We start from the raw sequence: 10,582 nt of genomic DNA, 5'->3' as shown, positions 1-10,582 counted from the left end.
CCATCACCCACGCATTTTATAAAACACTGTATACTCGGTGTTGTCCAGAGTGATTGTGAGCACACTCACTCGGGTGGGACTCGAACCACAACCTCCTGCTTACTAGTGTGACGTCTTACCACTCGACCCGAATTTGCGTCGGGGTGATGTAAATTCAATATTTGGTTTGCCCTTCACCGACAATTTATAAACACTGTATACCCAGTGCCTTTATTTAATCTTTTTAATTTGATGACGTTGAGACCACCCATACTGATTTTTAAAACCAGATTTTCCAAAAAGTAAAACACCTTTTTGCCTGAACATGAATCATCAACAGAGGGCAGCAGACAGACTCACCATAGTTTCCTCTTATACTCTGGCACCAGCGTGGCCTGTTCATCCAGTGTCCTCGTTCAGGTTGGACAGTTTTGACGATCTCCTCCGCCATTGAGGCCCGGGTACGCTCAAGCTGGACAATCTCTCCCTGAAAAAAAATCAGTTAATAGAGAATTTCTTGACTTTGTTTTCATGGTTTATTGATGTAGACAAGTACAGCATTCTCTAGACTCGGTCAGATGCTATGGCCTTTTTCCAACCACGATTTTGCCTCCAGCTTGGCTTAACCCCCAAAATATTTAGAAGCCCTCATTATCCATATGAAGTGGACATACTCTAAACTTTAACCTGATATTAAAAGAATTTAAACCCCAGAATAAACATTTGATATTATTTTGAGTCAATGTTCCCTAAAATCAGTGATCTAAAACATCTTGAATCCAAGCCACAGATGAAGCCGCGTTTGGTAAACCCACAAGGTCGAAACTTTTAGATCAAAACTTCTAATTCGCAGGTAGCCATAGTCGGAAGCCGAAGGAGTGAGGTAATGGCTGTGTCTCACTGTATTGTACGATCTCCCCTTCTCTCTGTTTGAGCTGTGATTGTAACCCTTCAATGACGGATGAGGCTGACCTCCAGCGATGCTGTCATACAGGGATCCTGAGGTGGACCAGGACATGGTTCGCTCCAAAATATCAACCTGAATACAGAGTTTTAAACTTTAGTTTACCTTTAAAAAAATGGTCACTGTAGCATAAAGTGATATTTAATGAGACTCCAGAAGGGTAAAGTTATAAGTTTTGGCCAAAAGAAAATTTGGCTAGGATCTGCAATGTGTCATGGGTATGTGCTAATGCACAAAAGTGAACTAACAAACATACGATTGCATTCCCATACCATGGAAAAGACAACAAAAACTGTATTATAAATAGTTCAACATTGTATTATGAAGTTTTATTAACAATACGATAAAAAGAGAGTATACAGTGAAACAGAAACATTGTTCCTGACCTGAGTTGGGGTGTGGAATGGGCCGGAGTCTGGGCAGATTCTTCACCGGGGTGCTGCTCGGAATGGTTGCCGTGGGAACTGTTGCTGTCCTCCGTCTGCTGCATCAACCTCCGCTCCTGTAGAGGAGAACAGTTTGATTTTACAAAAGTGACCCACTATTCCGAACTTGGCTGAAGTCACAAATAGCTTTGGACAACTCAAAAGTTTACCTCTGGGTTAAGGTTCTGGGTGTTAAGGGTTGTTGGGTTCTGGGTGTGTAGGGTTGTTGGTTCTGGGTGTTTAGGGTTGTTGGGTTCTGGTGTTTAGGGTTGTTGGGTTCTGGGTGTTTAGGGTTGTTAGGTTCTGGTGTTTAGGGTTGTTAGGTTCTGGACATTAGGGTTGTTGGGTTCTGGGTGGTTAGGGTTGTTGGGTTCTGGGTGTTTAGGGTTGTTGGGTTCTGGTGTTTATGGTTGTTGGGTTCTGGGTGTTTAGGGTTGTTGGGTTCTGGGTGTTTAGGGTTGTTGGGTTCTGGGTGTTTAGGGTTGTTGGGTTCTGGGGTTTAGAGTTGTTGGTTCCTGGTGTTTAGGGTTGTTGGGTTTTGGGCATCTAGGGTTGTTGGGTTCTGGGTGGTTAGGGTGTTGGGTACACAAAATGGCCAGTCCTTAATCTGGGGCTTGGTCGGTACGTTCCACTTTTGGCTATAAGCCCCGCCACCTTTGATTTGTGTACATTTCTCACAGTGGTTGCGAACACATTTAGCAGAGCTACCACGACACCTGACCAAAAGTGTGACCCAAGTGGGTTATGTCGCAGTATTTAATTGACAGGGAGGATGGGTTTGAAGGAAAGTTTGCTACATTTTTAACCCTCCCCCCCCCTTCACCTCACACCCCCGCGGGACCCACTATTGCCCCCACTTCAGTCTATCCACAAAGCCTTACCTTCTCATTCAAGGCGTCTTGGCCAGCAGCAGCTTGCGCCGTTCCGCCTCCACCCTCATCTTCTCCACCGCCAGCTGTTTCTCCAAGTGAGCTTTCTCTCTGGGCTTCTTCTAGGGCCTTGGTGTACGTGCTTATCTGGGCTTCCGTGTGGACCATCTCTCTGCAATGCCAAAATATATGATATTTTAAAAGTCAAACATTAGATTAATTGTACCAAGTAACAAATACTGTTTAGAAAATTCTTGCACTTAGCAGGAAATAATGTAAATTATTTAAATGTTTTTTGCTAAACAAATATTTTCTGTGTTTAGTAGAATTCTGTACTCTGTGATATTGGCTTCAGATTTTTTTTCCCCATTTTTTTTTACCATTCATAAGTGCCTGAGACAGTTCACCCATTCCTACTGGTTGAGAGCCCATCACGTGGGTGATTTTAAACCGCTGGCTAAACACCGATTAAATGATTAATTTATCGCTTAAAATCAAACAGAATCTGTGGGAGAGGTGTTATTAACAAATACTGACTACTTTATTTCGTGGTGTAGTAAATATAGCCTCCCTCAGTGATTCATGGAGCAGTCTACATGTATTTTCCCTCGGCTTCGCCTCGGGACAAACAGAATGCTTCATAGATCACCTGGGGAAGCTAGTTTTACTACACCACTCGAATTTGTCATATTTTTATACTGTTCATGCACGTAGTCCGTTGAAATGCATACGGTTTGGAAGATGTTAAGATAATCATACATCACAGCTGTAAATTCACCTATTGTATAATCTTTTGCCAACCACCACCCCCCTCTCCTCATAGATGTGAAACCCTGCCTACCTCTCCTTTCCTTCCTCCAGGGTTTCAGTTTGGCCCGTTCCATCTCCAGCCCGGCCTGCAGCCGCGACTTGTCCTGCCGCAGCAGCGCCAGCTGCGACTCCAGCGAGGACAGCTTGGACTCGGCAATGAGGGCGCACTCCGTGGCGTTGCGCTCCTTCTCGGTGGAAGAGGCCAGCTGGCTTGGCTCTCTGCCAGGCGTTCCGTCAGGCTGCGCTCTACCTGTTCCCAATTGCCTGACTGGGCGTTGAAGGTTGTGTTCAGGTTTTCGATCTGACGCAGCAAGGGACGAGTGGCTATATTTGGGAAAAATGGTAATCATCAGATGCTTTTGAAAGATTGAAGACCAACATTTTCAGCTCAAGTATGATATGGGGTATACATCGCAAACGGTACCTGAGTACCCGACCGCTGATGTCGGGAACCGGTTCCAGATTATGGGATCGGGTACCCGTAACCAACTTTACAAATTACTTAGAAACCTCTAAGACAATGAAAACCAGACTACATGAAAAACCAAAATCGATCTCACGTTTATGTGTATTTTAATGCGCGACAGACGACGCTTGCACTGTACTCACTTGTATCTTGCTGCATTGACACACCATGTGGCAGTGTTATTGTGCACACCTTAGAACAATCTGAACAGCAACTTCCGTGATTTGAATTTTGGGGTTGGATTTCTTTTAAGGTAAACGGGTACCCATGCTTTACTTCAATAGGGTAACTGGTTCACATCCTACCATAAATGCACACCAAGTATGATAAAGGAGCTGATGACTGTGCACATAACTGGCATAGTGTTATGTTCACTACACCAGCTGAGTTGGACCCAACACTGCCGCTGGAACAAACTTTTGCCAGGGGGTGCTGGAATTTCTAAAGGACGGACAAAATCAATGCCAAAGTGGAGCGCAAAGCCCTTATACGTCGTGGCTTAATTTGGAATATGGATGCTCTGTGGTGCAATCTGAGGCGATTCCTGGCCACTTCATTTGACTTTTTAGCAAAAGTTTTTTGAGATTATAAAGACAATTTATTTCATTATTTTGTTTAGAATATACTGTTGCTCTTAAAACGTTTAACTGTACTGAAAAGTGGAGAACCTGTATTTTTTTATCTCCATTTTTGGTTTCATTTAATCGGAAAAAGAATTGTATCAGTATGCATGACATCGCATGTAAATATTATTGTTGCAAGGCTGCTTTCTTACATTTAGTAAATTCCTTCGTGTATGTTTTGTTTTATTTTCCGAGCCCTTACGGCGTGGGCCACAGGGCCAGGGCCCGCTTGAAGGCCCCGGAAAATGTTGGATTCCGGATGCACTGTGATGAAATATACTGAAGTATACTGAAACCTATAAACCTGAAAGGATGTTTTTTGGTTCAAGTTAAAACAAATGGTTCCACTGGAAGCGGATGAATTTCTTTTCATAAAAATATTCACACAGTTCAAACTCCCAAACGATGTAGCTCTTGATATATTTGCAGTGTTATTTGTTTGTTACAGAGAATGGCAAATATAAAAGACTAAAAGACCAATGCATCTTTATGTTTATGATCGGTATATGGCAAGTTTGGGGCTAGGCAAGGATTTATCGGTCTACTGAGTTTTTATGAGGAAAATATGGTGGCCCTGGAGGGACATCGCATATCGCAAACGTGTGCGCATACGTATGCGATGTCGCCAAATTTATCGCGAATGTGTGCGCATACGTATGCGATGTCGCGAAATTTATCGCGAATATGTGCGCACACGTATGCGATGTCGCGAAATTTCTCGCGAATATATGCGCACACGTATGCGATGTCGTGAAATTAATCGCGAATATGTGCACACACGTATGCGATGTCGTGAAACAAATTCGCGAATATGTGTGCACACGTATGCGAATTTGTTTGCAATGTCGTGAATTTTATTGCATACCTTGTCGCATACCTTTCAGTAAAATTCCTAATATAACTGGGGAGTTGTAGCAGCTAGTCTGGAATCTAGACGTACTGTTAGATATAAATAGGGTCTGACTAATAAACTTCGCGCGCACGCTGTTCCTCGTGCAATCGTTACTACTAGTACTGTCGAGCGCAAACTTGCTACCTGCGCAACTTTGAGTTTCAAACTTGCGCGCGCAAATTTCAAAGTTGCGCAAGTAGCAAGTTTGCGCTCGACAGTACTAGTAGTAACGATTGCACGAGGAACAGCGTGCGCGCGAAGTTTATTAGTCAGACCCTATTTATATCTAACAGTACGTCTAGATTCCAGACTAGCTGCTACAACTCCCCAGTTATATTAGGAATTTTACTGAAAGGTACGCGACAAGGTATGCAATAAAATTCACGACATTGCAAACAAATTCGCATACGTGTGCGCACATATTCGCGAATTGTTTCACGACATCGCATACGTGTGCGCACATATTCGCGATAAATTTCGCGACATCGCATACGTATGCGCACACATTCGCGATAAATTTCGCGACATCGCATACGTATGCGCACACATTCGCGATAATTTCGCGACATCGCATACGTATGCGCACACGTTTGCGATATGCGATGTCCCTTCAGGGCCACCATAGGAAACCTTGCAGAGGATAAAACATGAATAGCTTTTTATTAAAACGAAACTACACTGGAATTGGCGTAAAGCATGACTAGTTTCAATGAAAGCCGGCCCGTCCCACTCCTATTAGGTTGGGGATGTGTGTGAACCTTGCTATTTGTTAATGTTTGAGTACAGAATGCTAGCAACGTCAATGAAACTTTTAAATGAAAAGAAAAACCTTCAGGGGAAAGGTATGAGCCTTTGCCCCTATTGAAAAAATTGAATGAAAAAACATCCTGGCAAGCATAAACAACTTTGCCACATTGTCATGGCCGAGATTATTGCTTTCCGGTCAAAGTTTCCAGCATGGGCTTTCATGGCGGAAATATCATAGACATGTCATGATTTTAGATACCTTGAGATAAATATCGATTCTGCACTGTCTGAAGATTTAGAAAATACCTCCTCTTGATATTCAGTTACAGTATTTGTGATAGACTTTCGAAGTGCCGCGCTGGCGCGGCAAAACTAGAAAGGAACAAAACGAAGGAGATAGTTGTAGAACAAGCATAATGTTTAGCGTAGCGGCGCAATTTCATCGTCGTAGAACACTGCCGCTGGAACACATTTTTGCCCGGGAGTAGGGGGTGCTGAAGCATATTCCAGGACCCCAATCCAAAAAGTTGGGGTGCTGCAGCGCCCACAGCCCCCCCGTTCCCGCGGGCTTGGGACCCAACATTTTGTTCATACCTGCACTGACGCTTTGGCTGAGTTCTTGGTTACGTGCCTCCGCTTCCTGTAGTCTCATCTGCAGGTCTGATATCTCCTGTCTCAGGTGGCCCTCCTTGCGAGCCTGATGCTGCTCTGTCTGCTCATAGACATCTGAAGATCACTCACCTAGGAGAAGAACAAAGATACTAAGTTTCCTTTAAGAAATACTATTTTTAAAATAATCTCTTGTACCACAATATACCAGAGATGTTGTAAACTGCGCTGTTGACATTTTTTGACAGTCTAGACAAATACTGCAGAGCATTGCTGAAACTTTGGAGAAATTTGGACTGGAGTCTGAGTAACGAGAGGTACAACTCAAGATGGACTTCAATCTGCGAATCATACAACTTCAATTAGACTCAAGTCTGAGTCACTAGGCATACGACTCAAGTCAGTCTGCTTCATGAGGTACACAACTCAAAGTACACTTGAGTCCGAGTCACTAGGCATGCAACACGAGCTGGGCTTGAGTATGAGTCACAAGGCATAAAACTCAAGTCAGTCTGCTTCCTGAGGTACACAACTCAAAGTACACTTGAGTCCGAGTCACTAGGCATGCAACACGAGCTGGGCTTGAGTCTGAGTCACAAGGCATAAAACTCAAGTCAGTCTGCTTCCTGAGGTACACAACTCAAAGTGAACTTGAGTCTGAGTCATGAGACATGTACTCATTTTTCTAGCCTGCCACTTCAGCAATCTACAAGGCCGACATGTGGATTGGGTTTCCTATCCCTACCTGATTCCATGGGATTTCACAAATGTAATTTTACATAGGATTTTATGCCTACCTGTAAACTGGAAAAAAAAATCATTGGTTTACCTCAACAGTTTTCTGCAGCCATATGAGCAATAATGCCATGGATAGTTGGACTTAATCTACTTCACGAGGTATGCAGACCTTACCTGTAGCAGGAGTGACTCGTGATCTCTTCTTGCTTCTTGCTGGCTGCGCTCCAGGGCTAATCTCAGCTCCTCCTTAGCATTCATCTCGGCGCTCAGCTGGGTCTCCTGGACCTGACTGTCTTTGTGGCAATGTTCTTGTGCAACTCGGCCAGGTCTCTGCAACGTATGGGACAATCAGCTTTTTAGAAATGGAAATTCTGGAAAGAACAGCCGATCCAATGTGAGGCGTTCTGGCAAAATGAGACAGAACTGGGCAGAGGTGAAATGAGGGTTTGTAGGTTGGCAAAATATCATGTATCCCTTCCCTACGGCACCCTTACAGCATGCTCTGCAATTTCTTTGAGGCCTGTGTCTCTTTGTGACACAGTGTCAATTATAATTGCAACTTCTCCTGAATTTTTTTTTGCCAGAAATTGAGCCATTGATGGTCAGAAATGCTGACTTACTTGTAAGAAGCGTCCAGCGCTGCCTGGGTGCTTCGTGTCTTCTCCTTGGAGTCCTCCAGCTCAGTGCGCAGGTTGCTGATCTCTTTCTCTTGACGCTCCACCACGCTGTTCATCTTCTTGATGATATCTGCCAAAAGCAACGAGTAAGTTTGATTTTTGCATGAACCCGTGCCGGTTGGACTAGTCTAGTCAATTTTTTTGGGCCAGCCTACCTCCTTAGCTGTTCATCTTCTTGATGATATCTGCCAAAACCAACAAGTAAGTTTGATTTTTGCATGAACCTGTGCCAGTTGGACTAGTCTAGTAAACTTAATGGGGCCACCCTACCAAGGTTCTTCGTAGTGTCGTAGTCGAGTAATTTCCATGAGTATGAGTACAAGTACTTTGCCATGAGTATGAGTACAAGTACTTTGCCAAAAGTACGAGTATGAGTACGAGTACTTTGTTATGAGTATGAGTACTTTGCCATGAGCCTGAGTACGAGTACTTTGCCATGAGTACGAGTACAAGTACTTTGCCATGAGTACAAGTATGAGTACGAGTACTTTGCCATGAGTATGAGTACGAGTACTTTGCCATGAGTATGAGTACGAGTACTTTGCCATAAGAACGAGTATGAGTACTTTGTTGAGTATGAGTATGAGTACTTTGCCATGAGCCTGAGTACCAGTACTTTGCCACGAGTAAGAGTACAAGTACTTTGCCATGAATACAAGTATGAGTACGAGTACTTTGTCATAAGTATTAGTGTGAGTACGAGTACTTTGTTGTGAGTACGAGTACGAGTACTTTGCCATAAGTACGAGTATGAGTACCTTGTTATGATTATGAGTATGAGTATGAGTACTTTGCCATGAGTATGAGTACCAGTACTTTGCCATAAGTACGAGTATGAGTACGAGTACTTTGCCATGAGTACCATACAAATAGAAAACATTTTGTTCCATGAATACAAATATGAGTATGAGTACCAAAAAAGCAAGATGCCTGGACCAATAAGTTTCATTATGATGATTTTCACCATCTTTCAATGAGAGATGTTTGAAAATTGCTATTAGTGTGCGGCCATAAGTTTAATGACACATCAAGGAATCGTCACCGGTTGTCCAAAAGTGATCTTGCTCAGAGTTTGTCAATAATACAAATATTTGTGAGCATGGGAAGTAGGTGAAAGCAACCAGGAATGCCAGTCACTTTTCAAGCTCACCTTTCTGTTGTTTCTCCAGCTCTTCCTTGCCGTCCAATACCTCTTCAAGGTGACTCACTCTCGTTGTGGCTTCATCCAGTTGCTCTCTGCCAAAAAAGAAATGAAAAAATTACAGTTTTGAGAGAGGATGAAAGTGAATATAACTGCTGCAAACTGCTTACTGACTGGATTGACTTGAAATATACAACTCAACAAAATTAGGGGCCTATTGTTTCGATCCTAAGCAGGATATTTCTCAAAGGCAAAAACAAGAGAAAGGTCCAACTTAGGAAAAAACGTTAGGCTTTCTAATTTTGTTAATTTTTATAGAGGAGTTCAAAGATTGGGTTTCTTCAATACCACAACTTAGTGCAGCCAACATCTTGGCCAAATCTACGTACTTCTGTGTCTTGATCAATGTTTCGTTATCTTTCTCCTTGCTGCGTAGCTTCTTGATGATGTTGGAGTTCTGCAGCTGCTGCTTGGAGAGTTTCTCCCCTCGCCATCAGGTCTCGTATCGTCTCATCTTTCTCCTTCAAGATGCCTTCTGTCTGATTGTTGCCGTCTCTGAAAATGGATGGAAAAGTAAAATCATGAACTGATGTAATTACAAATGCATCTATCACAGTGGCTCATACCATTTCCCATACACAAATGTGCTACTGCCAGCCATAGCCGTAAACTGATCTTCCTCTGCTGACCTGCTGGCTATTTCCTTGTTGAGTTTCTGGACGTCTTTCTTCAGGTTGTCTCGTTCTTTCTGCGAGACCTGTAGCTTCTTCTCCATGGAAGAGATGCGCTGAGTGAACTCCTCCGTCAGTTGGTTCAGGTCCGTCATTTCGGTCTCTCTTGCTTCCTCTGACTGCTGCAGTTGACTGAGGGAAACGGGGAAACAAAAATAAGTCATGATGAACACGGATATCCAAATCAGCTTATCCTTTTCTGTCCAAAACCAAATCTTGGGGAGCGAAATTTGTGAAATTAACAATTGTTCAAAGCAATTTAAGATTCTGCCAAGGTGCATTTTGACAGTCGTAACCCAAACCTGGTCAAGTTATTCTCATTGGTTTAACATTTTCTGCGACTTGAGTTGTGAAGTAATTTCACACTGTCCAAGTCACCAAAATGCTCAACTCTTCTGTACTGCAACATTTTTCTAAGATTTTAATGACCTGCATGTCCAATCCACACACAAGTACCGTGCAACATAGAAAGCCCTTTTTTCATGCTCAATTTCACAATATTTAATTGTTAAATTTTTTTTTTTTTAGGTTTTTTTTTTTTTTGAGGAGGGGGGGGGGGGGTTCATTATCATTTTGGAGCAAGTCCAAATGTTAATTTTCTATTTTTTTTGGGGGGGGGGGAGGGGAAGGGGGTTGCAACTTTGCCATTGTCAAACTAAAGAGGGTGCTCTTCATACCTCTTCAAGATGTTGACAGCTTCTTGTAGGTCAGCATTCTTGTTGCTGAGTGTCAGGGCTTGAGCTTCCCTGGCCTGCAGGACCTGAGCCATGTCAGCCAGTTTCTGAAAGAAAGGTAAACATGTTCAAACAAGACTAGCTTTTCTGGTCTAGCCCTATAAATGTGGCTCAAATACTGAACTTCGTCCGTATTGTGAGTGAGACTCCTGACCAATGCATGCTGAATTTCCTGAA

At 43.1% G+C, this 10,582-nt stretch overlaps 1 protein-coding gene across 1 annotated transcript; it reads right to left on the bottom strand.

Annotated features, from left to right (window-relative positions):
- Window positions 1-339: 339 nt before the first annotated feature.
- On the bottom strand, window positions 340-10,452 carry LOC115922710 (TATA element modulatory factor-like; the record flags this gene model as incomplete). The annotated part of the gene is made up of 12 exons (XM_030982154.1): window positions 340-466; window positions 881-962; window positions 1,330-1,445; window positions 2,250-2,409; window positions 3,075-3,348; window positions 6,370-6,487; window positions 7,297-7,450; window positions 7,743-7,869; window positions 8,950-9,035; window positions 9,370-9,495; window positions 9,579-9,803; window positions 10,349-10,452. Coding segments are annotated over 12 exons (1,699 nt in total), but the record flags the coding sequence as incomplete, so codon positions are not given.
- Window positions 10,453-10,582: the final 130 nt, after the last annotated feature.

This window comes from Strongylocentrotus purpuratus, unplaced genomic scaffold (assembly GCF_000002235.5).
Source record: "Strongylocentrotus purpuratus isolate Spur 01 unplaced genomic scaffold, Spur_5.0 spur5_contig_253, whole genome shotgun sequence".
In the NCBI taxonomy this organism is placed as follows: domain Eukaryota; kingdom Metazoa; phylum Echinodermata; class Echinoidea; order Camarodonta; family Strongylocentrotidae; genus Strongylocentrotus; species Strongylocentrotus purpuratus.
This window is presented reverse-complemented; position numbering and strand designations above follow the sequence as displayed.